This window comes from Macaca mulatta, chromosome 16 (assembly GCF_049350105.2).
Source record: "Macaca mulatta isolate MMU2019108-1 chromosome 16, T2T-MMU8v2.0, whole genome shotgun sequence".
Classification (NCBI taxonomy): domain Eukaryota; kingdom Metazoa; phylum Chordata; class Mammalia; order Primates; family Cercopithecidae; genus Macaca; species Macaca mulatta.
In genome coordinates this window covers 37,302,977-37,330,273 of record NC_133421.1, presented here as the reverse complement: position 1 = coordinate 37,330,273, position 27,297 = coordinate 37,302,977, and the positions used below count along the sequence as shown (strand labels likewise).

The 27,297-nt window shown below is 46.5% G+C and overlaps 2 protein-coding genes and 1 long non-coding RNA gene across 10 annotated transcripts in view; 2 read left to right on the top strand and 1 right to left on the bottom strand.

Annotated features, from left to right (window-relative positions):
* KIAA0100 overlaps positions 1–12,648 on the top strand; it is a 37,606-nt gene extending 24,958 nt beyond the window's left edge. For 5 of the 6 annotated variants that reach the window (XM_077968880.1, XM_077968881.1, XM_077968882.1 and 2 more), the window contains 15 exon segments: positions 1,513–1,670; positions 1,940–2,146; positions 5,334–5,433; positions 5,662–5,844; positions 6,512–6,633; positions 7,139–7,294; positions 7,379–7,500; positions 8,161–8,341; positions 9,775–9,861; positions 10,094–10,204; positions 10,340–10,475; positions 10,584–10,714; positions 10,896–10,997; positions 11,295–11,429; positions 11,847–12,648. In XM_077968880.1, coding sequence (XP_077825006.1) covers positions 1,513–1,670; positions 1,940–2,146; positions 5,334–5,433; positions 5,662–5,844; positions 6,512–6,633; positions 7,139–7,294; positions 7,379–7,500; positions 8,161–8,341; positions 9,775–9,861; positions 10,094–10,204; positions 10,340–10,475; positions 10,584–10,714; positions 10,896–10,997; positions 11,295–11,429; positions 11,847–12,029 — 2,114 coding nt within the window. In that variant the 3' untranslated portion in view covers positions 12,030–12,648. 6 annotated transcript variants of the gene reach the window in all.
* On the bottom strand, positions 9,717–27,254 carry LOC144335395 (uncharacterized). The gene is made up of 3 exons (XR_013406241.1): positions 27,141–27,254; positions 26,548–26,693; positions 9,717–10,808 (listed from the first exon to the last, which is right to left on the bottom strand). It is a non-coding gene; the product is annotated as an uncharacterized LOC144335395 (long non-coding RNA).
* RSKR (ribosomal protein S6 kinase related) lies at positions 12,877–19,061 on the top strand. 3 transcript variants are annotated; one of them, XR_013406235.1, is made up of 13 exons: positions 12,877–12,978; positions 13,393–13,635; positions 13,729–13,812; positions 13,938–14,006; positions 14,397–14,466; positions 14,718–14,822; positions 14,997–15,037; positions 15,284–15,311; positions 15,400–15,489; positions 15,575–15,663; positions 15,802–15,912; positions 16,362–17,026; positions 18,605–19,061. XR_013406235.1 is itself a non-coding variant. In XM_001108797.5 (12 exons), the coding sequence occupies exons 1-12, from the start codon at positions 12,922–12,924 to the stop codon at positions 16,581–16,583; spliced, it is 1,209 nt and encodes a 402-aa protein (XP_001108797.3). In that variant the 5' UTR covers positions 12,877–12,921; the 3' UTR covers positions 16,584–19,061. The 3 variants fall into 3 exon arrangements, 1 of the variants encoding a protein (XP_001108797.3); XR_013406234.1 differs by having other exon boundaries at positions 16,362–17,046; positions 18,624–19,061; XM_001108797.5 differs by having other exon boundaries at positions 16,362–19,061.
* Positions 27,255–27,297: the final 43 nt, after the last annotated feature.

Below are 27,297 nucleotides of genomic sequence, written 5' to 3'. Positions count from 1 at the left end.
GGTTTGGGGAGGTGTAGGGTTGTTAAGTTCAGATTTGGGCATGCTGAATTTGTGTCACTAGTAGGCTATCAATATAATGTCTAACAAACAGCTGGAAATTGGGGTCTAAAAGCTTAGGGCTATAAAGAGAGATATTTCGGAATTTCAGCATAGAGCTAAGAGTTAATGCCAAGAATATTATAATAGTTGCTTACTGTGTGGTAGGTACTCTGCGAAATATTTTTATGTATTATGCCATTAAATTTTCTTTTTTCTTTTTTTTTTTTTTTTGAAACGGAGTCTTGCTCTGTCACCAGACTGGAGTGCAGTGGCGCAATCTCAGCTCACTGCAATCTCCACCTCCTAGATTCACACTCTTGTCCTACCTCAGCCTCCCGAGTAGCTGGGATTACAGGTGTGCGCCACCACACCTGGCTAATTTTTGTATTTTTAGTAGAGACGGAGTTTCACCATGTTGGCCAGGATGGTCTCAATATCCTGACCTTGTGATCTGCCCACTTCAGCCTCCCAAAGTGCTGGGATTACAGGCGTGAGCCACCACGCCTGGCCCCATTAAACTTTCATAGCAATCTTATGAGAGAGTTACTCTTTTACAAATAAGGAAATTGCCACGCAGAGAGGCAGACTGCCCAAGGTCACAATACAGGCAGACTAGTTTGATTCTGGAGACTGTGCTCTTAACCATACACTCTGTTAGACAAACCCGTTAAGAGAAAGAATAGGAAAGAGAAGGGAACATGCCAAGGATGGATCTGAGGAGCTTAGACCTCGGAGAAGGAAGAGGGCCTGGAGACATAATCAGGGGAAGCAGCAGACCTAGGAGAATATAATAACATTGATGGCAAGAGAGTGGTTTCAAGTGGAAAAGAGTGGTCAAATAGCGTGTAAAATAATACGAAATGAGAAAAGGAATAAAATGGGGGTAAGGGAGAGATCATAGAGGAATACCTAAGAGAAAAAAGTGTTAGCTAGCATTTCTCAGTTTCTGTTGGGAATCTGTACTTTTAGTAAAATTGAAGGAAGGCTGGGCGAGGTGGCTCATGCCTGTAATCCCAGCACTTTGGGAGGCCGAGGTGGGCGGATCACTTGAGGTCAGGAGTTTGAGACAAGCCTGGCCAACATGGCGAAACCAGTCTCTACTAAAAAAACACAAAATTAGCAGGTATGGTGGCATGCACCTGTAATCCCAGCTACTCGGGAGGCTGAGGCAGGAGAATCGCTTGAACCAGGAGGTGAAGGTTGCCGTGAGCCAAGATCAGGCCACTGCACTCCAGCCTGGGTGACAGAGCAAGACTCTGTCTCAAAAAAAAAAAAAAAAGGGAAAATGAAATAACCCTTGTTTTGCCTTCATGGGTCAAGGGATGGGCTGGGCTAGAGTTCTAGGTTTGGGAGGATGTATTCTAAGCCCTTATCTAGCCGGATAAATTGAGGGAAGATCCGTTTGGCTCTGGAAAGGGAAAAGTCTTTCCCTTTGAGACTGTGACCTTTCCCTGCTTCCTATTTCTCTGCCAGGTGCTTACATGTTGCAGAAACTAATTGAAGAGACAGACAGGTTTGTAGTGTTCACAGAAGAGGAATCAGGCATGAGTGACCAGTTGTGTGGCATTGCTGCCTGCCAGACAGATGACATATACAACCGAAACTGCCTTATTGAACTGGTCAACTGTCAGGTACCTTCTCTTTACAAGTTACCTCAACATCAGGCTAGATCATGATCATATTGTTCACCTTCCCCCACCTCTAAGTATGAATGGGTAAATAGAGCTCCAAAAAATTTGTCCTTCTCATAGGTATCATAGATAATCACTTCTATGTCCAGATGCCAGTAAAATTTCCTCAGTAAGCCAGAATTAGATCTAGCTGCAGTGGTTGATACAATGTGCTCACTAATCTTCTCATCTTCCTTGGTAGCTTAACTCTGCTTCTATCTCTGGCATAGATGGTTCTTCGTGGAGCAGAGACAGAAGGCTGTGTCATTGTGTCAGCTGCCAAAGCCCAACTGCTGCAGTGCCAGCACCATCCAGCCTGGTATGGTGATACATTGAAGCAAAAGACATCCTGGACTTGCCTCTTGGATGGCATGCAGTACTTTGCCACCACTGAGAGCAGCCCCACGGAGCAGGATGGCCGACAGCTCTGGTTAGAGGTTAGTGAGTGGATTTGTGAAGGCCCATTATATTCCTGGTTTTCCATAGAGTTTCTAATGGCTGGAATATTCTTGACAGTAACCTACTGTTACTAGCTTAGCAGAATAATGAGGCTGATAACACCTTGAATGTGGGCAGTCTCTGGTCTGGAAGTGTATAGTACTGTTTTTTTTTTTTTTCCTCATGGTGTTCTATTTCATTGCAAAAGAAATTCTCATTTCCCAGAACTAGTATAAAATGGACTGGAACTTTTTTACTCTTTAAGATTGCTGATCCCGGCCGGGCGCGGTGGCTCAAGCCTGTAATCCCAGCACTTTGGGAGGCCGAGACGGGCGGATCACGAGGTCAGGAGATCGAGACCATCCTGGCTAACACGGTGAAACCCCGCCTCTACTAAAAAATACAAAAAACTAGCCGGGCAAGGTGGCGGGCGCCTGTAGTCCCAGCTACTCGGGAGGCTGAGGCAGGAGAATGGCGTGAACCCGGGAGGCGGAGCTTGCAGTGAGCTGAGATCCGGCCACTGCACTCCAGCCTGGGCGACAGAGCGAGACTCCGTCTCAAAAAAAAAAAAAAAAAAAAAAAAAAGATTGCTGATCCCTATTAATGTTCACACTAATCAGCAGGCAGCCAAGAAAACAGGCAGTGACTCAGAATTTTCAATAAGTTCACTATCTGCCCATTCTCTGTCCTCTCATGAAAATGACTGATTGGTTATTTCAGCAAGGCAGTGAGGTTGAGTGAAAGACTGTCTAGGAGTCAGGTTATGTGAGTTCTAATGATAGCTTTCCCATGATAGTAGCCATGAGCTCTTGGACAAGTCACCTTTAATTGTGAAATGGAATTGATACTTCACCCTCACAAGATTGTTGAAAGGATCCCATAATAAGGTGCTTTGAAAATATAAATCTTTATTCAGGTGGAAAGTACTCTTTTTTTTTTTTAAAGTCAGTATGTATGGGGAGGTCTTAAGTGTGTGGCAAGATAATGTGGTTTTGTTTGTTTTTTGAGACCGAGTCTTGCTCTGAGCCCAGGCTGGAGTGCAGTGGCATGAACTCGGCTCACTGCAACCTCTGCCTCCCGGGTTCAAGCCATTTTCCTGCCTCAGCCTCCTGAGTAGCTGGGATTACAGGCGCGCCCCACCATGACCCCCTAATTTTTGTATCTTTAGTGGAGACGGGGTTTCACCATGTTGGCCAGGCTGGTCTTGAGCTCCTGACCTCTTGATCCGCCCACCTCGGCCTCCCAAAGTGTTGGGATTACAGGCTTATGCCCCACCCAGCCAAGATAATGTTTTTGTTAGATGGTGAGATTGTGAGCAGTTGGCAGAAATAAGGGAAGGAGCTTGTCTTTGCATTGCATGGTTGTTAATTTGCTTTTCAGCTTCTTGGTAAAACTGAACCAGATTATATTTTACCCTGTAACTTCTAAGATATAATATCATCAGAATTATTGGAGAGTCTATTGGTTATGAGATATGCCTAGTCAATATTGTGCATTATTACCTAACAGGTGTTAAGTGCCCACATTGTCTTGGGCATGGTACACCCCCAAATGAGTTACAGGATCTAGCTGTATCTGATAAGGACCACAGTGATAAATCCATTTGCAATTCTTTTTTTTTTTTTTTTTTTTTTTTGAGACGGAGTCTCACGCTGTTGCCCAGGCTGGAGTGCAGTGGCGCGATCTCGGCTCACTGCAAGCTCCGCCTCCCGGGTTCCCGCCATTCTCCTGCCTCAGCCTCCTGAGTAGCTGGGACTACAGGCGCCCGCCACCTCGCCCGGCTAATTTTTTGTATTTTTAGTAGAGACGGGGTTTCACTGTGGTCTCGATCTCCTGACCTTGTGATCCGCCCGCCTCGGCCTCCCAAAGTGCTGGGATTACAGGCTTGAGCCACCGCGTCCGGCCCATTTGCAATTCTTAGTGGGGATAAAAGGGTCCCTCTTCTCACCTCCCTGGCTGATGCTTCTTATATCAAGGACCTTAGGGCTTAGTCCAGGCAACCTCAAGTGTAATAAGAGGTAATGAGCATTTAGATCAGATGTCAGGCTGGGCGCGGTGGCTCACGCCTATAATCCCAGCACTTTGGGAGGCCAAGGCAAGTGGATCACGAGGTTAGGAGTTCAAGACTACCCTGGCCAAGATGGTGAAACCCCGTCTCTACTAAAAATACAAAAATTAGCTGGGCGTGGTGGTGGGCGCCTGTAATTCCAGCTACTCGGGAGGCTGAGGCAGAGAATTGCTTGAACCGAAGAGGTGGAGGTTGCAGTGAGCTGATATCGCACCACTGCACTCCAGCCTGGGCAACAGAGCAAGACTCCGTCTCAAAAAAAATAAAAATAAAAAGATCAGATGTCAAGCCAAGTAAGGGACTGGTTGTTGGTAGTACAAGAAGTCATGCTGATATATAAGAGCTGTGGTTCATTCAAGCAAGCAGTGCTCTTTATCAGTAGTCTTAGGAGGTAAGCACAGGTGTTAACTACCCATGCAGAAGTAGAATGGATGAGCTGTTGGATCTTTCTGGCATTTTCTGCACCTCTGCTGCTTTTAGGCATGCCTTCTTTTGCATGTGAACTCTTGCCCCCTGCCCCCCACCCCCCTCAGGCTGTGATACTAGCGTTAGAGTGGAACGTCTTTGGTTTAGGTACGAGGGACTTTGGCCTTTCCTATATTTTTTTGAGGCTTGACAGATCCACCATCTGCTGTGGTCTTCCCATCTCACTCATTCTGTTATTCCCTCTGACTTCAGCTTGGCAGAGTGAATAAAAATAATTCAATTCCCTTCCCCCATGGCAACATTGTCAGAGTGGTTATCTATCTGAAGATAGAAAACAACAAGAACACAAATGGAACAAATAACAAAATGGGTGGGAAAGTAATTTTTTTTTAATGAGATATTTTGCCCAAGACATGATTAGATTTGAACCTTGCTCATTGTTTTTCTGGCTCGAGACCTGCGGGCCTGGCAAAGTGTGCATGTAATGCGTTGGGTTGGAGAATTTGGGTGAACTGGGGCAAGAGAATGAGACAAGTACGTCCTCTATCCTGGGAGATGGTTCAAGCTATTCCATGCAGTGGAGGTCTAGATAGTAAGTGTAACTACTTGAAATATGGAGATCTGTCACCCAGTTGTCCAGGACAAGCCACTGTTTCCCCAGGAGCTAAAGTTGCCTGCATCTCTGTCTTCAGGTGAAGAATATCGAGGAGCACCGGCAGCGTAGTTTGGACTCTGTGCAGGAGCTGATGGAGAGTGGGCAGGCAGTGGGCGGCATGGTTACCACAACCACAGGTCAGCCCTCCCCCTCCTCTGCATCAAATAATTAGGAACAGATGTGCATCCCAAAGGGACCTCATTTCCCTTCCTATTCTTAACGTCAATGTATGCAGTAGTAGGACCATTTTGTGCTAGGCTAGGTTGAAAGCGGTGTTTCTGGAGTTTCCGGGACATAGCTGGGAGGCTCTCACATTACCTTTATTGAGAATGTCTTTTTCTTATCTCTTTCCCACCTCTTCCCAGATTGGAACCAGCCAGCTGAGGCACAACAAGCCCAGCAAGTCCAGCGGATCATTTCCCGTTGCAGCTGCCGAATGTACTATATTAGTTACAGCCATGACATTGATCCTGAACTAGCAACTCAGATTAAGCCACCTGAAGTTCTTGAGAACCAGGAAAAGGAAGATCTCCTAAAGAAGCAGGAAGGTATTCAGGGCTTGAAAGGCTTTTAGGAGAGGACTAGGGAAATTAGTAAAGTAGTTATTTCCTTGGTGATTCTGAGACAGTAGAGTTATTAAAAGTCCACTGTGCACTGGCATTAATGTTTCACTTTGCTCTGTTTTTTGTAAGTTCTGCTATGAGAAAATAACCTCTATTCTTAGAGGGAGCTGGGATGAATGGGCATTCTTTATGATTCTGAAATAAACATGTTTCTACCCATGAGCACCTCTCACCCTTTCTGTGGGGTTGACTAGTAGGGTGGTTCCAAATGTGGGTAAAGAGATGGAGTAGATATTTAGGTAGAAACTTGAGCCTTAGGCCGGGCGCGGTGGCTGAAGCCTGTAATCCCAGCACTTTGGGAGGCCGAGGCGGGCGGATCACAAGGTCAGGAGATCGAGACCACAGTGAAACCCCGTCTCTACTAAAAATACAAAAAATTAGCCGGGCGCGGTGGCGGGCGCCTGTAGTCCTAGCTACTCAGGAGGCTGAGGCAGGAGAATGGCGGGAACCCAGGAGGCGGAGCTTGCAGTGAGCCGAGATCGCGCCACTGCACTCCAGCCTGGGCAACAGCGTGAGACTCCGTCTCAAAAAAAAAAAAAAAAAAAAAAAAAAGAAACTTGAGCCTTTTATTTAGCTGCTAACAATTATCTAGGGGCTGTGGATACCTTCACCCTTATCCACCATGAGCTGGAAATTTCCACCAACCCAGCTCAGTATGCCATGATCCTGGACATTGTCAACAACTTGCTGCTCCACGTAGAACCTAAGCGGAAGGTGAGCATGGGCCCTTGTAGAATGCTGGTTAGCCTCACAGGAACACCCAGACTTTGTGCTTTATTTGGGCTTCTGTAAGAAAAGCCATGCTTCACACTGAAAAAGGGCCTTGTGGTTGATACATTCTCTTAGTCAGCAGTGACCATTGAAATTCCACTTATTTAGGAAAGGCCTGAATGTCTCTCAGACTGTAGGGCTTGTTTGCCTGATTGTTTTCTCCTAGTTATTTCTCTACTCAGTCACCTGGACACCTAAAAACATTTACTATTCCCTGCTTCCACCTCCATCCCCATCCTGTTGGGCCTGACTTATTGTGAAATCCACATTGCCAAATTTTCTGCATTGACCTACTACTGTTGCTATTAACAGTGACAGATAAAGGTTAGCTTTCTAGAAGAGACCCCCCCATTTCTTTCTCCTTTCTCTATTTCACTTTACTACAAGACTTTTACTACAAGACTTGTCTACTTAAAAATTGTATTCATTTTCCTTTCCATTCCTTTAGGAGCATAGTGAGAAGAAGCAACGGGTCAGGTTCCAGCTTGAGATCTCTAGCAATCCAGAGGAGCAACGCAGCAGCATACTGCATTTGCAGGAGGCTGTGCGGCAGCATGTGGCCCAAATACGACAGCTTGAGAAGCAGATGTATTCTATCATGAAGGTAGTCACTGCAGATAGATAGTTCGAGGACCAGGAAGTCTCCTAGAACAAGGGTTATCTCTCAGTTTCTATCCTGGTTCCCTAGTCTTTGCAGGATGACAGTAAGAATGAGAATCTGCTTGACCTGAACCAGAAGCTTCAGTTGCAGTTAAACCAGGAGAAGGCCAACCTGCAGCTGGAAAGTGAAGAACTGAATATCCTCATCAGGTGCCCCAGCATTCTTTCCTTGCCCTTTTCCAGTGCCCCAGCTATAGGCAGTTCTCTTTCTTGAGGTCTAGTGTGCATTATCAAAGGCTGATGTAGGAGTAGGTTCAGGCAGCTCTTCCTGAATAAGAAAATGGGTAGTTGGGAAGGATCACTTTTCTTTTTTTTTTTAGAGACAAGGTGGTCTCACTACGTTGACCAGGCTGGTCTGGAACTCCTGGGCTCAAGCAGTCCTTCTGTCTTGGCCTCCCAAAGTGCTGGGATTACAGGCGTGAGCTGGGATTACCACACCCAGCTGAAAGATCACTGTGGTCGCCTTGATACTATGCGTCTGAACTGAAAAGATCTTTTTTTTTTTTTAAATGAACCTGACATAGATATATGAAAATATCTTGAAGTTGATCAGCATACAATTGCAGATAAAATCGTAGGAGTTATTAGTGGGAAGACACTACTTTATCAAGAAGCTATAGAGCTGAAAGTTGGGATTTGTGCTTCTATGACCTAGAATGTCAGCAGCAATAAATTCAGTAAAAAAAATTTAGGGACTGGCTAACCCAGAATAGGTTAATTTCTGAGTTTACCTTCTGCATCATTCTAGAGCATTCTATCCTACCCCCTACCCATGTGCTTACTGGCTTTGGCTCCCCTGTCCACTTATAGGTGTTTTAAGGATTTCCAACTGCAGCGGGCTAACAAGATGGAGCTGCGAAAGCAGCAAGAAGATGTGAGTGTGGTCCGTCGCACTGAGTTTTACTTTGCTCAGGCACGGTGGCGCCTGACAGAGGAAGATGGACAGCTGGGAATTGCTGAATTAGAACTGCAGAGGTTCCTCTACAGCAAGGTATCTGGGGTATATGGTCACACAAAGGCAGCTGTATTGAGAGACATTGACCTAGCTTAGGAGTCTAACTCATAAAAGAGAAATAAAAAGGGGCTAATTATTATATGATTATTAATGATAGTATGATTGGAAACATGAGCAGAGCTTCCTTTGACACATCTGTTTATAATGAATGATACACATACAGCTCTGATGCCATAGGGGAAAGTAACAATGAACAAATAAAATATTTTTCAAAAAAATGATACAGGCCATGTGTGGTGGTTCATGCCTGTAATCCCATAACTCTGGGAGGCTAAGGTGGGAGGATTGCTTGAAGTCAAGAGTTCAACAAAAATTTTAAAAATTAGCTGGGCATCGTGGTGCATACCTGTGGTCCCAGCTACTTGGTAGGCTGAGGCAGGAGGATTGCTTGAGCCCTGGAGTTCGAGCCTGCAGTGAGCTGTGATCACACCACTGCACTCCAGCCTGGGCAACAGAGTGAGACCCTGTCTCTGAAAAAGAAAATAAATAATTAAAAACATATATGATAGGCCGGGCATGGTGGCTCACACTTATAATCCCAGCACTCTGGAAGGCCGAGGCAGGTGCATCACCTGAGGTCAGGAGTTGAAGACCAGCCAACACGGTGAAACCCCATCTCTACTAATAATACAAAAATTAGCCAGGCGTGGTGGTGCACCCCTGTGGTCCCAGCTACTCGGGAGGCTGAAGCAGGAGAATCGTTTGAACCTGGGAGGTGGATGTTGCAGTGAGCCAAGATCGTGCCACTGCACTTCAGCCTGGTGACAGAGTGAGACTCTATCTAAAAATAAAACGAAAGTCAGTTGGGTGTGGTGGTGTGCATCTGTAATCCCAGCTACTCAGGAGGCTAAAGCAGGAGAATCGCTTGAACCCAGGAGATGGATGTTGCAGTGAGCCAAGATTGTGCCACTGCACTTCAGCCTGGGCAACAGAGTGAGACCCTATCTCAAAAAAAATAAAAGAGAATAAGATACAGATACAGATGAGTTTGATCAAATACTTCTCGTTGAGTAAGAAGATGATCCCTAGAAGTATGGTCCAGAGGCAAATAATCTTTCATGTCCAGCTTGGAATAGAATATTCTAATACTGACATTCAGCTTTTCTGCCATTGATGTAAAGAAGGCTGTATTATTTATTACTTTCTCCTACAAGGGGCATTTGGAAATGAATTAGAACATTTTTTAATGTCACAATGGCTAGATAGTACTATCAGCATTTAGTGTCCTGGACAATAGTGCCCATGAGACACACTGGATTAAAGAGTTTTGACTGTATGAGTTTGAAGGAGATATCAAAGTTGGGATTAGGCATACGTAGAGCCTGAAAACAAACTGGATACATAGCAATTGTCTAGTAGACTTCTGAGAAAGGTTTATTATAATAGATGGGGCAAAACTGTCTTTATAGGTGAATAAATCTGATGACACAGCAGAACATCTTCTGGAGTTGGGCTGGTTTACTATGAACAACCTCCTCCCCAATGCTGTCTATAAGGCAAGTCTTTTTTCCCCATTCCTAGTCCATTTGCATATTTTTAGCACAGGGCATTTATAACGGCCGTTCAATATAAATCCACTATGGAAAACAATGTGGTGATCTGAGAGGGTGAAAGCTTGCCCAGCTTAGCAGTACCATTGCTTCTCCTCTCATTCTGCAGAGGATTTGGGGGTTGCTTTATGGCAGGAAGGACATTGGGTTGGGCTGTTGTTTACTCTCTATCCTACAGGTAGTACTGCGGCCCCAGAGCTCCTGCCAGTCTGGGCGACAGCTAGCTCTCCGCCTCTTCAGCAAAGTTCGGCCCCCTGTTGGGGGTATCTCTGTTAAGGAGCATTTTGAGGTTAGTAAGCAGTCCCTTGGGGACCTGGGAACAAAGGACATTCAAAAGCCAGCTGTGTGTTACACGATATTAGGAGTAGGTAAACTGATCATGGTGTCTGAGCTTAATTACTTCTTGAATCTTTCTCCTTTTTAGGTAAATGTGGTGCCTCTCACCATCCAGCTGACACACCAGTTCTTCCATAGAATGATGGGCTTTTTCTTTCCTGGCCGAAGTGTGGAAGATGATGAAGTTGGTGATGAAGAGGATAAGTCCAAACTGGTGACTACTGGTGAGAACTTTTATGGTGGAGCCCCAAAAGAATAGGGTAGGAGCCCCAAAGACAGCTGAGACTTCAGAATGAGGATGGATGACAGCTGGTGTACTTGCTTTTTCATAGGAATACCAGTGGTGAAGCCTCGGCAGCTGATTGCAACAGATGATGCAGTACCACTGGGCCCTGGGAAGGGTGTGGCACAGGGTTTGACTCGGAGTTCTGGGGTCAGAAGGTCATTTCGCAAATCTCCAGAGGTACCAAACATGCCCCTGATGATAGAAAAATGGGAGAGTCCTGAGGTCCTGTTTGGTGTGATTTGGGATTTCTTCGGTTTCCTCTGAGTCCATTCTAGGGATAAAAGAAGAGGGAGATGTTTGGGGTCCTGAGTTTCTTCTGATGGATTCAGGGCTCATACTCCTTGCCTGCCTTTCTTAGCACCCTGTGGATGACATTGACAAGATGAAAGAGCGAGCTGCCATGAACAACTCCTTCATCTACATAAAGATTCCACAGGTTCCACTGTGTGTCAGCTACAAGGTCTGCACCTTTCAAGTACTTTGTAGAACAGGGTGGGCAGGGAACCAGATAAGATCAGAGATTCTAGACAGGGAGACAGCTAGGTTGTTTGTGACGCTGAGCTGTGGGTGATATATCTGCTGTTCCCTCTGCTACCCTCAAGAGTCAGCACCATTACGAGACTGAGATTAAGGGGAAACCAGTATATATAGGTTACTATTGTAGGCCTTGTGCTCAAGTGACTGGCTTGGACTCAAAATGGCAGCTGATGTATTTCCCACCCCTCTTTTTTTCTTTCCCCTCCCCCTCCTCTTACAGGGTGAGAAGAACAGTGTGGACTGGGGTGACCTTAACCTGGTGCTGCCCTGTCTGGAGTACCACAACAACACATGGACATGGCTAGACTTTGCCATGGCTGTCAAAAGGGACAGCCGCAAAGCCCTGGTTGCCCAGGTATCCTGCCAGGGCTCATGGCTGTTTGGTTAACGGGGCTGGCAGGCAGATCCTCTTTTGGGGAGCCTTTCGTTTTAGAATCCATGAATAAATATCCTTGGGAAAGGGCAGGTGCATGTGGTGAGTGACTTCTATGCCTGCCCTCTCCATGACCTCACTCAGATTATTAAATTCAATGTTTATTGAGTGTTTCATACATCACCATTGATTTTAGGGAACTGAGAGCTAACACAACCTAAAGTTTAGAAGGAGTTATCATTAGACTGTAAGCTTCTTGAAAGCAGAGACCATTGTATGTGAATTGCCCCATTGTGCCTTGGATGTGTTTAATAAATCTTTATTGTCTTGGTTCATTTTGATTTATTCTGCCTGCCCACTAATATTTACCTTTTCCTTTACTCCTCTCCAATCTGCCAGGTGATCAAAGAGAAGCTAAGACTGAAGCCTGCAACAGGCTCTGAGGTCCGGGGAAAGCTAGAAACTAAATCGGATCTGAACATGCAACAGCAGGAAGAGGAGGAGAAAGCCCGGCTCCTCATTGGTTTAAGTGTGGGCGACAAGAACCCTGGCAAGAAGTCCATCTTTGGCAGGCGCAAATGATTTGGCGATTCGAGTGGCTACAGTACAGGATCTGACTCTGGCTCAGGCTCCAGGGACTTGTGGGTGGGAGGGGCTTCCCTTTATCCACCAGGATTTGTGGGTGTCAGAGCCCCTAAGGCATTGCTGTTCACCACCTGCCCTGTTCACTGCAGGGCATGGTGGACAGTAATGCTGAGTTCCATCTCACGCTGATCAGGTTCAGGGCCAGAGAGACAAGAGAGCAAGACCCAGGGAACGGGCCCAGGGCAGGACCCTATTCCTTGGGGTCAAGTGAAAGGGTAGGGGGATAGTCCTGATCAAGTGTGATAAATTTTTATAAACATATATAAATATATATATATTATATATATTTCTAAGTGTAACTGTCCTCCCTCTGTGCCAGGAAACAGGGGAGGGGGCTGATCCTCTGATCCTCACTCCACTGCCATGTATGAAAGAGGTATTGGTGTTCTGAGCGGCGATCAACCCCTCCCCAGTCTCTGTGCTAAGTTCACTTGGGAGGATGGCAGTAGGAGCCAGGGCTGGCCATGGGTCCCCTACCCTTCCCTCTAGGATATGCCCTGGAAAATGGCAAAATGATTTAAAGAGAAAAAAAAAGATATTTTAAATTTGATGCTCATTTTTTGTGTGTGTGTTGAGTGCCTGCATTCAATCTGTATCCCTTCCTCATCAACCCAAGACATCCTGCAGCTGCCACTCTGAGGGTGGCCCCTTCTTCTCTGCCCTGAAGCTGTATTACAGAAATTTCTAGTCCTAGTGTGACTCTGGCCCCATGCTGATGGGTTTCTGCACACTGGAAGAGGCGGGGCTCGTGCCATGCAGCATCAGGGAGAGGAATTGCTTATGTAACTGGGACAGCAGATTTAGCAGAGAGAGGAGGCAGAGGCTGGGGATGGGAGCAGTAAGCTGTCGGCAGGGGCAAAACACCCGGGTGGCTGTTCCTCACAAGGTAGGCTGTGGGGCTCTGACAGCCTACTGAGGGGAGGAGAGGGAGACATGGGCTTGAGGCCTGGGGGGCTTGAGGCCTGGGAAGTTCCTGGTTAGGAGCATGGCAGTGATTACCCAATGTGGGGGTGGGGCAGGGAGGCTGTACTATGAAAGCATCACAGCCCAATACTGAGGTGCAGGCTGTATTATTAATGTATCATGGTGAAAATGTCCAACAATTATTTTCCTAGAGGATTTGAATTGTGTCCAGGAAATCCAGGGCTTAGCACAAAGCAAGGGTAACGGGAATTTTGCCTCATGCTCAAAAATGTACCTCTAAGGGTTGAGACTTAAGGGGAGGGAGTGCCTAGTAAGATGGGTGGAACCTGCTATGCCTCAGGAGCAGAAAGTTTAGAGTGGCTCCCTTGGTTCTCAGCAGGGTGGCAACATCCGGGGCCCCTGGGCCCGAGGCTGGAAGAGCCTCTGGTCAGATGTGGGAACCATCAGGTCAGATCTGGAAGAACTCTGGGAACTACGGGGGCATCACTATCTGCACCGGGAGTCCCTAAAGCCAGCCCCACTACTGAAGTCTCTGCCAGAGTGGCCAGTGCCTCAGTTCATCAACCTCTTTCTACCAGAGTTTCCCATTAGGCCCATTAGGGGGCAGCAGCAGCTGAAGGTAAGTCAGTGGAATCCTGAGTCGGGTCTCAGTCTTTGGGAGAAGTTGGAAATGACCAGTCTCAACTGGCCTGTTTTCCATTTCTCTGTACAGATTTTAGGCCTTGTGGCTAAAGGCTCCTTTGGAACTGTCCTCAAGGTGCTAGATTGCACCCAGAAAGCTATATTTGCAGTGAAGGTAGGGGCTTAGGTACCACATTATTCTCTAGTCTCTGTTTCCAGTCTTGATTCCAGAGAGGTTGGGAGGAGTAAACAATTCAATAGCACTATCCTCTATGAGTCATCACTACTCTCCTTTTATAGGTGGTGCCCAAGGTAAAGGTCCTACAGAGGGACACTGTGAGGCAGTGCAAAGAGGAGGTTAGCATCCAGGTATGCACAGAGTCCTGGAAAGGATTGTGGGAAGAGCTAGGCCACAGGTAGGGAAAGTACCTTTCTTGACCACCACCTTTTCCTGGTTCTGCCTCCTCCATCTGCTTCAGCCTAGTTTGACACTAAAGTAGGTCCTGGGAAAAGTATCTATCAGCTCTCAACACAGTTTTCTCATGTCCTACCAGGGAAATCTCTTAAGCATGTCCCAGTGTATTCCTTAGTATTTGCTGGTTCTAGGATTACCAGATAGTTCCAATTATTGAGTTCCTCTGAACTGAGAGATGAGGCAGCAGTTCCCCCTCTGCGCATCTGAGTAAAACCTGAGTTCTCGGCTGCCTTTATTCTCAATGACCATGTTCCTCCCTAACTTCCTGTTTGCTTTGTCCCTAGCGACAGATCAACCATCCCTTTGTACACAGCTTGGGGGACAGCTGGCAGGGAAAACGGCACCTTTTCATTAGTGAGTGACTGGACTCTCTCCTCATCCCCCAGGGTCCTTGTGCTATATCCCCACCTGAGATTATCTCTTTGGCTTGTTCTGCCTTTGCTCTGTCCCCCTTCTCATGGCACCTCTCTGTCCCAAAGGGAGGGGGAACAGCAAGTGGTATCATTTTGGGCAGGAGGCCTACAATGCCTTGAGCCCAGGCATTGCAGCTCCCAAACATTGCCTAGACTTCTGGCAATGTATGTAGCTTCACACTGGCTTTGCAGTGTGTAGCTACTGCAGCACAGATCTGTACTCCCTTTGGTCGGCTGTTGGCTGCTTTCCTGAGGCTTCCATCCGTCTCTTTGCTGCCGAGTTGGTCCTGGTACTGTGTAAGTGAAACAGTGGTAAAGGAAATGGGGAGGGAAGATTTAAGTTGGGAAGGAGAGTAAAGAATTAATATAAATAATGGAGGTCAAAGAATAGGAGAGGGATGGGATGAGGGCTACTAGGGAAACTGGAAAGGACAGAAAAGCTGCAGCACGCCCCATACTTGTTATCCACAGGTTATCTCCATGACTTGGGCATCATGCATCGAGATGTGAAGGTAGAGTTAAGTGCTTTTTTCCCTTTGTCTGAGAAAGAGTCTCAATAAGAAGTCCCAACAAGTCCAAGAAGTTAGGGAGCAGAGAACTGTAGACATTGGGGCCCCCATGGGTGCCAAGGATTTGGGCAAGGGCTCTCTGAGTATAGATTTGAGTGCTGAGTAGGGCATAACCTTCAGCTGGGGTGTATACATGATGAAAGAGTTGAAAGGAAGAGGAAGAATTACTTCTCACCTGTGATCTTTCAGATGGAGAATATTCTTCTAGATGAACGAGGTAAGTATTTTTCCTTCCCTAGCCCCAGGATGAGAGGTACTTTGGGAATAAATCATGGCTGACGAGGGTTGCCTTACCTTCTTTATAGGCCATCTGAAACTGACAGACTTTGGTCTGTCCCGCCACCTGCCCCAGGGAGCTCGAGCCTACACTATCTGTGGCACTCTTCAGTACATGGGTGAGAGAGGTTAAAGCTGATGGGTAAGCATTGGGCAGGAGGATAGCTAAAGGATGTCAGTGATGAGTGTCTTTGAAATCTGTAGCCCCAGAGGTCCTAAGTGGAGGACCTTACAACCATGCCGCTGATTGGTGGTCCCTGGGTGTCTTGCTTTTCTCTCTGGCAACGGGAAAGGTGAGAGAATACTAGTAGTTTTGGGCAGAGAAGAGCTTTGCCTGTGGGGGGAAGAAGGAAGACCTTAGGAAATCTTGTCTTATTCCTACTAAGGAAGGAACCCCTACCCCCATCCCCACTCCCTACCTCTTAACTCAGTTTCCAGTGGCTGCAGAGAGAGATCATGTGGCCATGTTGGCAAGTGTGACCCACAGTGACTCTGAGATCCCAGCTTCTCTTAACCAGGGCCTCTCACTCCTGCTCCATGAGGTAAGGATGAGCGCTGCTTTCCTTCTTGGCTACCAAACCATTCATGCTCTCCTGCCTTCATTAAAGTGATGTTTCCTCATTCCTCTCATTAGTTTTTTTGGAGGGGGCTCCAACTTTTACTTAACTACCTAACTACTTGCCATCTAAGCTGTACTGAGTCTCATTCCTAAGTTCCTGGTCCCCCAAATCTCCTCCCCATCTAGAACAGAGAGGTCCCTTCTGAGAGAGTGGAGCACTGTACACTCATCTGAAAACTCACAAGTACAGCTCCTTATTCCCACCTTTGCCCCAAATTAGCCTCTATTTCTCCCTCTTTTACAAATCATCTACTCTTCAGGGTTCTTATTCCTACCCTCCACAGCTCCACGAACTTCTTTCTTCTTTTCTATCCTTTCTGTTCAGGCCTTTCCTGTCCTAGTCATCATTCTTCATGCTCTATTTTCCTTCAGCTCTTATGCCAGAACCCCCTCCATCGTCTACGTTATCTGCATCACTTCCAGGTCCACCCTTTCTTTCGGGGTGTGGCCTTTGACCCAGAGCTCCTACAGAAGCAGCCAGTGAACTTTGTCACGGAGACACAAGCTACGCAGCCCAGTTCAGCAGAGACCATGCCCTTCGACGACTTTGACTGTGATCTGGAGTCCTTCCTGCTCTACCCTATCCTTGCTTGAGCCTCTCTACTGTAAATTGGGGCCTGGTTGGGAGCCTGAAGATCTCCATCACTGCCCACTCAGTATGACCACCTTGATAATCCAGTTTATTTTTATTTTGTAGCCTCACCGTTCTCTTCTCCTAGGCTTTAGACCAGAGTTCCAACCTTGGACGTTCTGCTACTGGCAGCCACAGCTGGCCCTATTCCTTCCCTATCATACAACCTACCTCTCAATTCAACATCTCAGATCAGGGTGGTGACCTTTTCCTTTTCTTTACTTCTCCAGTGCTCTTACCCTCAGGCTCTCAGCCAGGGCTGCTTCCACTTGTTTCCTTTCTTGAGCAATAATAATACTTCATGGGTTCCCAGGGTGCTATTGATGTGTTTAATAGGCTTGTCAGAAGCAATATGAATTTTTATTTTTATTTTTATTTTATTTTTTTTGAGACAGAGTCTCACTCTGTTGCCCAGGCTGGAGTGCAGTGGCACAATCTCAGCTCACTGCAACCTCCGCCTCCCGGGTTCAAGTGATTTTCATGCCTCAGTCTCCCGAGTAGCTGGGATTACAGGTGCACACCATTATGCCCAGCTAATTTTTGTATTTTTTAGTAGAGACAGGGCTTCACCATGTTGGCCAGCCTGGTCTCAAACTCCTGACCTCAAGTGATCGGCCTGCCTCGGCCTCCCAAAGTGCTGGAATTACAGGTGTGAGCCACTGCATCAGGCCCCCCCACTTTTTTTTTTTTTTTTGAGATAGGGTCTCACTCTTGTCACCCAGGTTGGAGTGCAGTGGCACGATCTCAGCTCACTGCAACCTTCACAGGCATGAGCCTCCACACCCAGCCTGTGAATTTTTCAAAAGTCTTAAAAGCTGGCATTTCAACCCCTACATAATACAGCTAAAAAATATAGTCTGGGAGCTTGAGGCCAGTCTGCAATAAATCTAATTTTTAAAAATTGAAAAGTGAATAAAATAATCTAGTGAGGAAGAAAATAGAAACTGAAACATGGGTAGGTTAAATGTCTTCTCTAGGTCTCTAATTGGAACAGTTATCCAAAATAAAACTTCTTTGAAAAGCATAGGATTATTAAACGGATAATTTATCCTAGTCAGCCCATGATTCAGTTTCTGATGGGCAAACCAAGAGATTAAGAGGCATGCATCAACCTTAAGATATAAAGTTATTTGGGAGGCCAAGGTGGGCAGATCAGTTGAGGTCAAGAGTTTGAGACCAGTGTGGCCAACATGGTGAAACCTTGTCTCTACTAAAAAATACAAAAATTAGCTGGGCGTGGTGCTGCACATCTGTAGTCCCAGCTACTTGGAAGGCTGATGCAGGAGAATTGCTTGAACCCTGGAGACCAAGGTTGCAGTGAGCTGAGATTGTGCCATTGCACTCCTGGGCGACAGAGGTAGACTCTGTCTCAAAAGAAAAAGAAAAGATTTAAGGTTAGAGACATATCTCAATAACCTTTTCCTTTAGTAAGGAAAATCATCTGGACCTTAATATACAGTTTGGGCCTTTATGACTTCTTTTCATTTTTCTTTATTCACAATTTTCATTTTTGTCCTGAGACTTGAGGGTAAGTAAGTTTTAATCTAGACCATATTATTCAGTTATATCTAATCTCTCTAGACAAAAGACAGTCTGGAGAGTACTCTGTAGTTCTGTTTATTAATTCTGTCTCTAGATTAAACCAGATTTCCCTATGCATAGCTGGCATTTTATTGGCCTCTGCAGAATTGCTTTTTCTGGATTGGACTTTGGTAATCCATATGAAAATCTCTATGAAATTTAATTGCTGGCCAGGTGTGGTGGCTCACACCTGTAATCCCAGCACTTTGGGAGGCCGAGGTAGGTGGATCACCTGAGGTCAGGAGTTCGAGACCAGCCTGGGCAACATGGTGAAACCCTGTCTCTACCAAAAAAATACAAAAATTAGCCGGTCATGGTGGCGCACGTGGTAGTCCCAGCTACTCAGGAGGCTGAGGGGGAAGAATTGCTTGAACCCAGGAGGTGGAGGTTGCAATGAGTAAAGATCGTGCCACTGCATCCAGCCTGAGCAACAGAGTGAGATCCTGTCTCAGGAAAAAAAATAAATTTAATTGCTGTGGATACTGTAAAGGGTGTTTATCATAACAGTTCATAATGTTCTATTTAAGAATGCATGGGAGAAATTTTCTCTGGACCCAGTTTTCCTAATTGCTGTTTGGTTTTTACCTTAAGGACACTAAATATTCAACTGATTGTATTTTTCTGTTTATACTGATAGTAGACCATTTAGAGCCCAATTTGTGGCCTACCTTCAGCAAGTGTTTATGTATTTTGTATGCTAGTCATGTTCTTGGTTCTGTCCTCCTTTTCTACTTTTCTTTTCCTTATTCTCATTTTTCTAAGTTTTAATCCTTTTATATTACTATAATATCTACATCTTTGTAAGCCTTCTTGTAATAAGGTTGGGATATAAATAAATAAATAAGACAATGTATCCTTTATCCTTTTATCTCATTTGTTTCTCTTTAGACACTTTTATTACTTTTTTAAAGTTGTGATGACCAGAACTACACACTGGATAAAAACTGAATACTAAAAATAGGAATTAATGGTTTCCAAAATAGTTGTTAAGAGCATTCGATTGGAATTTGGGAGATCTGATGCCTGGATCCACCAATAACTATCCCATCGTCTTTTTTTTTTTTTTTTTTTGGTGGGGATGGAGTCTTGCTCTGTTGCCCAGGTTGGAGTGCAGTGGCGCGATCTCGGCTCACTGTAGCCTCTGCCTCCTGGGTTCCAACAATTCTCCTGCCCCAGCCTCCTGGGTAGCTGGGATTACAGGTGCATGCCATCACACCCGGCTAATTTTTGTGTTCTGAGACGGGGTTTCGCCATGTTGGCGAGGCTGGTGTGGAACTCCTGACCTCAGATGATCCACCCGCCTTGGCCTCCCAAAGTGCTGGGATTACAGGCGTGAGCCACGACGCCCAGGCTCTCATCGTCTTTAATAAGTCATTTTAACCTCTCTGGATCTTAGTTTCCTGGTATGTAAACCACTGGTTCTTAATTGTGGGGTATGGGTTCAGATTTCTGTGATGCTGAAATTTATTTATTTATATAAATAAGATGATATAAATAAATGATATGAATAAATTATTCATACCATTTCTTTCTTTTCTTTCCCCTTCCCCTTTCCTTTTCCTTTTCTTTAAGAGATGGAATTTCGCCATGTAGCCCAGGCTGGTCTTGAACTCCTGGGCTCTAGTGATCCGCCTGCCTTGGCCTCTCAAAGTGCTAGGATTATAGGCATGAGCCATTGTGCCTGGCCTGTGATGTTTTTTTTTTTTTTTTGAGATTGAGTTTTGCTCTTGTCACCCAGACTGGAGTGCAATGCTGCAATCTCAGCACACTGTAACCTCCACCTCCCGGGCTCAAGTGATTCTTCTGCCTCAGCCTCCCAAGTAGCTGGGATTATAGGCGCCCGCCACCACGCCCAGCTAATTTTTGTATTTTTAGTAGAGATGGGGTGTCACCATGTTGACTAGGCTGGTCTCAAACTCCTGACCTCAGGTGATCCACCTGTCTTGGCCTCCCAAAGTGCTGGGATTACAGGCCTGAGCCACTGCTCGCAGCCCTGTGATGCTTTTTCAAAGGACAGATGCAGAGGATTTTATAATACTGTGTTAATTAATATTCAGGTCACCCAACATATGGCTTTTGTGGTCACAGCAGCACAATTGGTTAAGGTCCTTAAGAAATGGTTAACATAATGTCACTAGGGTTTAAGGTCCTTAAGAAATGGTTAACATAATGTCACTAGGGTTTAAGGTCCTTAAGAAATGGTTAACATAATGTCACTAGGGTCTCTTTCCTAGGTCATATTAGTTTAGAGACCATAATCACATGAATGTAGTTTGAATTATTTCTTACCAAATGGGAACATTTTCAACATACTCTCTTCAGTAGTCTATTACAGCAGTGATTCTCAGGATGCAGTGGAGGGGGTGACAGAAAAATCAAGGTTTTGGCTGGGCATTGTGGCTCACACCTGTAATCCCAGCACTTTGGGAGGTCGAGGTGGGAGGATCACTTCAGGACTTCCAGGACAGCTTGGGCAACACAGTGAGACCTCGTCTGTATAAAAATATAAAAAAAATAAGGCCGGGCGCGGTGGCTCAAGCCTGTAATCCCAGCACTTTGGGAGGCCGAGATGGGTGGATCACAAGGTCAGGAGATCGAGACCATCCTGGCTAACCTGGTGAAACCCCGTCTCTACTAAAAAATACAAAAAACTAGCCGGGCGAGGTGGCGGGCGCCTGTAGTCCCAGCTACTTGGGAGGCTGAGGCAGGAGAATGGCGTGAACCCGGGAGGCGGAGCTTGCAGTGAGCTGAGATCCGGCCACTGCACTCCAGCCTGGGTGACAGAGCGAGACCCCGTCTCAAAAAAAAAAAAAATAAATAAATAAATAAATAAAATAAAAAAAAATAACCAGGTGTCATGATGGTCCTGTAGTACCCAGCTACTCAGGAGGCTGAGATGGGAGGATTGCTCGAGCTCAGAAGCTCCAGGTTATGATCATAACCTGAAGCTATGATTTGGCCACTGCACTGCAGTCTGGGTGACAGAGTGAGAAAGAAAAAGAAAAGAAAGAAAAGAAGAGGGCCAGGCGCAGTGGCTCACCCCTGTAATCCCAGCACTTTGGGAGGCCGAGGCAGGTGGATCACGAGGTCAAGAGATTGAGACCACCCTGGCCAATATGGTAAAACCCCGTCCCTACTAAAAATACAAAAAATTAGCCAGGCGTGGTGGTGGGCACCTGTAGTCCCAGCTACGTGGGAGGCTGAGGCAGGAGAATCACTTGAACCTGGGAGGCAGAGATTGCAGTGAGCCGAGATTGCGCCAGCGCACTCCAGCCTGGCAACAGAGGGAGACTCTGTCTCAAAAAAAAAAAAAGAAAAAAGGCCAGGCACAGTGGCCCAGACCTATAATCCTAGCACTTTGGGAAGCCAAGGCGAGTGGATCATGAGGTCAAGAGATCGAGACCATCCTGACCAACATGGAGAAACCCCGTCACTACTAAAAATACAAAATTAGCTGGGCGTGATGGCTCATGCCTGTAATCCCAGCTATTCGGGAGGCTGAGGCAGGAGAACTGCTTGAACCTGGGAGGTGAAGGTTGCAGTGAGCCAAGATTGCGCCATTGTACTCCAGCCTGGGCAACAAGAGTGAAACTCCTTCTTAAAAAAGAACGAGGCCGGGCGCGGTGGCTCACGCCTGTAATCCCAGCACTTTGGGAGGCCGAGGCGGGCAGATCACAAGGTCAGGAGATCGAGACCACGGTGAAACCCCGTCTCTACTAAAAATACAAAAAATTAGCCGGGCGCGGTGGCGGGCGCCTGTAGTCCCAGCTACTCAGGAGGCTGAGGCAGGAGAATGGCGTAAACCCAGGAGGCGGAGCTTGCAGTGAGCCGAGATCACGCCACTGCACTCCAGCCTGGGCGACAGAGCGAGACTCCGTCTCAAAAAACAAAAACAAAAAAACAAAAAAAAAAAAAAAAAAAAAAAAAAAAAAAAGAACGAAAAGGTTCAGAAAGTATAATTTTATAATTTGAAAAAGCACTGACTCTTTCATCCAGTTCTGATGTGATTATCTCTGGAAGGAATTCTCTCCTCCTCTTCCCTCCACCTCCATTCAGAGTCACTGACTTATACCTTTTACTTATTCACATGAAATTGACTTAATTTTAATATATACACCTATATACCCACAAAAATTAAAAATTAAAATTAAAAAAAAAATTCCCAGCCTGGCGCAGTGGCTCACGTCTGTAAATCCTAGCACTTTGGTAGGCCAAGGCGGGTGGATCACGAGGTCAACAAATCAAGACCAGCCTGCCAACACAATGAATTGCTTGAACCTGGGAGGCAGAGGCTGCAGTGAGCCGAGACCACGCCATTGCACTCCAGCAGCCTGGGTGATAGTGAGACCCCATCTCAAAAAAGAAAATAATTCCCTTAGGCCTGGTGCAGTGGCTCATGCGTGTAATCCTAGCACTTTGGGAGGCTAAGGTGGGTGGATCACTTGAGGCCAAGAGTTCGAGACCAGCCTGGCCAACATGGTGAAACCCTGTCTCTATTACAAATACAAAAATTAGGCCAGGCGCGGTGGTTTACGCCTGTAATCCCAGCACTTTGGGAGGCCGAGGTGGGCGGATCACAAGGTCAGGAGATCGAGACCATCCTGGCTAACATGATGAAACCCCGTCTCTACTAAAAACTACAGAAAAATTAGCGAGGCGTGGTGGCAGGCGCCTGTAGTCCCAGCTTCTTGGGAGGCTGAGGCAAGAGAATGGTGTGAACCCGGGAGGTGGAGCTTGCAGTGAGCCGAGATGGCGCCACTGCACTCCAGCCTGGGCGATAAAGCAAGACTGTCTCAAGAAAAAAAAAACACACGCACACAAAAATTAGCTGGGCATGGTGGTGTGTGCCTGTAATCCCAGTACTCAGAAGGCTAAGGCTCAAGAGTAGCTTGGGTCCAGGAGGCAGAGGTTGAAGTGAGCCAAGATCGTGACACTGCACTCCAGCCTGAGTGACAGAGTGAGACCGTCTCAAAAAAAAAAAATTTTTTTTCATTTTTTTAAGTGTACAATCTGAAATGATCTTTTAAATTTATATGCTCTGATTTTTTTTTTTTTTTTAATCTAAACGAAACCAGGACCAGGTGCAGTGGCTCATGCCTATAATCACACCACTTTGGGAGGCTGAGGAGGGTTACTTGAGCCCAGGAGGTCGAGGCTACAGTGATCAGCTATCTATAATCAGCTTTGGGCAGCGGCAGTATCATAGCCAATAAGGTTTATCTGAGGCACAATTATTACTGATTATTGCTAATTGAAACAGTGAGTTATGATCATGCCACGGTACTCCACAGAGACCTTGCTTCAAAAAAAAGAGGTCAGGCATGGTGGCCCATGCCTTTAATCCCAGCACTTTGGGAGGCTGAGGCAGGTGGATTACTTGAGGTCAGGAGTTCAAGACCAGCCTGGCCAACGTGGTAAAACCCTGTTTCTACTAAAGAAATACAAAAGCCAGGTGTGGTGGCACGTGCATTTAATCCCAGCCTGGGTGACAGAGCGAGGCGAGACTGTCTCAAAAAAAAGAAATCGATAGCCTTCACTTGTAATAATGGATATTTAATTCTATATTTCATATTATCTTTTGTAAGAATTTAAGATTAGTCAACACCAATCCTATACTCTTCTAGAAAAGTATCTTTGTAGGCCAGGTGCGGTGGCTCAAGTCTGTAATCCCAGCACTCTGGGAGGCCGAGACGGGCGGATCACGAGGTAAGGAGATCGAGACCATCCTGGCTAACATGGTGAAACCCTGTCTCTACTAAAAAATACAAAAAAAAAAAAAAAAAAAAAAAACTAGCCGGGTGAGGTGGCGGGCGCCTGTAGTCCCAGCTATTCGGGAGGCTGAGGCAGGAGAATGGCCTGAACCCGGGAGGTGGAGCTTGCAGTGAGCCGAGATCCGGCTACTACACTCCAGCCTGGGCGACACTCCATCTCAAAAAAAAAAAAAAAGTAAAGTATCTTTGTAGCTCTACTCATTATTTCTTACCTCTAACCTAAGTTACTTTATCACATATTAATCTGTTCATTTGTGCATTTGCTCATTGATGTAATAAATTAGTAATCTCAATTTGCTGGTTATTTGTTTGATAGAGTCTTCAATGTAGAAATCTTGTCAAAACTTTTTTAAAAAAATTAAATAGGCCAGGTCAGTGTGGCTCACGTCTGTAATCCCAGCACTTTCAGAGGCCAAGGCAAGCAGGCAGCTTGAACTCAGGAGTTGAAGACCAGCCTGGGCAACATGGTGAAACCCTGTCTCTACCAAGAACAAAAAATTAGCTGGGCATGGTAGTGTGCACCTATGGTCTCAGCTACTCAAGAGGCTGAGGTGGGAGGATCGCTTAAGCCTGGGAGGCAGAGGTTTCAGTGAACCAAGATTAGCCAAACCACTGTGCCCAGCCCACCTAAGTAATTTTTAATTTGCTAGTATCCACATTCAAAAAGTGAAATGAGGGACCAGGTAGAGTGGCTCATGCCTGTAATCCCAGCACTTTGGGAGGCTGAGGCGGGTGGATCTCCTGAGCTCAGGAATTCAAGACTAGCTTGGCTAACATGGTGAAACCCTGTCTCTACTAAAAATACAAAAATCAGCCAGGCATGGTGGCACACGCCTGTAATCCCAACTCCTTGGGAGGCTGAGGCAAGAGGATCACTTGAGGCCAGGCGCGGTGGCTCAAGCCTGTAATCCCAGCACTTTGGGAGGCCGAGACGAGCGGATCACGAGGTCAGGAGATCGAGACCATCCTGGCTAACACGGTGAAGCCCCCGTCTCTACTAAAAAATACAAAAAAAAAAAAAAAAAACTAGCCAGCGAGGTGGCGGGCACCTGTAGTCCCAGCTACTCGGGAGGCTGAGGCAGGAGAATGGCGTGAACCCGGGAGGCGGAACTTGCAGCGAGCTGAGATCCGGCCACTGCACTCCAGCCTGGGCCACAGAGCAAGACTCCGTCTCAAAAAAAAAAAAAAAAAAAAAAAAATCGCTTGAGCCTAGGAGGCGGAGGTTGCAGGTTGCAGGGAGGTGAGATCATGCCACTGCACTCCAGCCTGGGCAACTGCGCCAGACCATGTTTAAAAAAAAAAAAAAAAAAATTAGATTAAAAAAAAAAGTTTAAAAAGGCTGGGTGGGGTGGTTCATGACTGTACTCCCAAACACTTTTGGAGGCTGAGATGGGAGGATCACTGGAGCCTAGGAATTCAATACCAGCCTGGGCAATATGGCAAGAGATTGTCTTTATAAAAAATTAGCCAGGTGTGGTGGCACATATCCGTAGTCGCAGCTACTCAGGAGGCTGAGGCAGGAGGATTGCTTGAGCCTAGGAGTTCAAGGCTGCAGTGAGCCATGATAGCACCACTGCACTCCTGCCTGGGTGATAAAGCAAGACCCTGTCTCAAAAAAAAAAAAAAAAAAAAAAAATTAATGTATTTTATTTAACCCAATATTCCTAAAATATTTCAACATATAAACAGTATTTAAAAGATACATTCCTTTTTTTTTTTTTTTTTTTTTGACAGTGTCTTGCTTTGTCGCCCAGGCTGGAGTGCAGTGGGATGATCATAGCTCATAGCAGCCTTGAACTAGGTTCAAGCGATCCTCCCAAGCTGGGATTATAGGTGTGTGCCACCACCCCTGGTTTACAAAAAATATTTTTTTTTGAGATGGAGTGTAGTGGTGCCATCTCAGTTCACTGCAACCTCCGCCTCCCAGGTTCAAGTGATTCTCCCTGCCTCAGCCTCCCGAGTAGCTGGGATTACAGGCGTGTGCCACCACACCAGGCTTATTTTTGTCTTTTTCGTAGAAATGGGGTTTCGCTGTGTTGGGCAGGCTGGTCTCCAACTCCTGACCTCAGGTGAACCGCCTGCCTTGGCCTCCCAAAGTGTGGGATTATAGGCGTGAGCCACCGCACCCGGTCTAAATTTTTTTTTTTTTTGTAGACATAGGTCTCACTATATTGCTTAAGCAGGTCTCGAACTCCTGGGTTTAAAGGATCCCCCTGCCTCTGCCTCCTCCGTGCGGGGATTACAGGCAGGAGCCATGGCACCTGGTGCTATTTTGCATTTTTTTTCATACCAAGTGTTTGAAATCCAGTTTGTACAGTGTTTTACATTTATAGCACATTCCCACTGGGACTAGTCACATTTGAGGTGCTCAAAAGCCACTATGGCTAGGGCTAATGTATTGGACAACACAGTGCTAGGGAGCCCGTCCTGAGGACGCTGCAGTTTATAACATCATAGTTCCTACTCTTTGGACTGCTGCTTTCCCCCAATGTATTAAGACTTGCAGAGTGTAAATAGGGCGCCGTGAGTGTGCAAAGGAACACACCTTCGCAAACGGCTCACTCTGAATACTTACTTTTCGGCTGTCCTACCTTCAATAGGCTTCCCGTGCACAAGCAGAAGGCAGGAGCTGGCGGGGCGGGGAGGAAGGGCGGCTCTGCCATTTAACTATCTGTGCGATGCTGAGCAAATTACACACGGTCTCTCTGACTCAGCTCCTTCCTGTTTCAAATGGGTATTATAGTATTTCTCACTACGTGGGTCCTTATGCGGATTAAATGAGCTACTACACGCCATTCGGCACAGCGCCAGGCACACACTCAATGTTCAATACATGTAGGCGGTAAGCCCAGTAAACTGGTAGCCGGCCTGAGCAAGTCCCAGGAAAAGCCCAGAAACTCTGGAGACATTACAGCCCAGGTCAAGAACCACGGCCCAGGCCGTCCTGTACGCGGGCCCACCAAGCCTAGGGAAGCAGCTTGTCACCGCTTCGGCTTCTAGACTCCCTGGCCGGCTCTTTCCCGTCAAGGCTGCGGCTGGAGGGGCCTGAGGGAGACCTAGGGAGCGGCTTCCTCTTTCCATCCACGGAGACAACTTGGATGTGAACACCATGAATGTGAGGAGGTCCACTGGAATCAGGAGGGATGGACTCCTGGACTCCCCAGCTACCTGCGGGGTCCTTCCCGGTGTGAGGACACAAGACCTGTCCTGGGCCGGGCCCGCATCCAGCCCTACAGTCGGTGTCTGCGGTGAGGGCTCCGTCAGCTGAAAGCGCGTGACAACCCACGGGCTGGCAGGACCGGGGGCGTGGTCAACGCGGGACCCG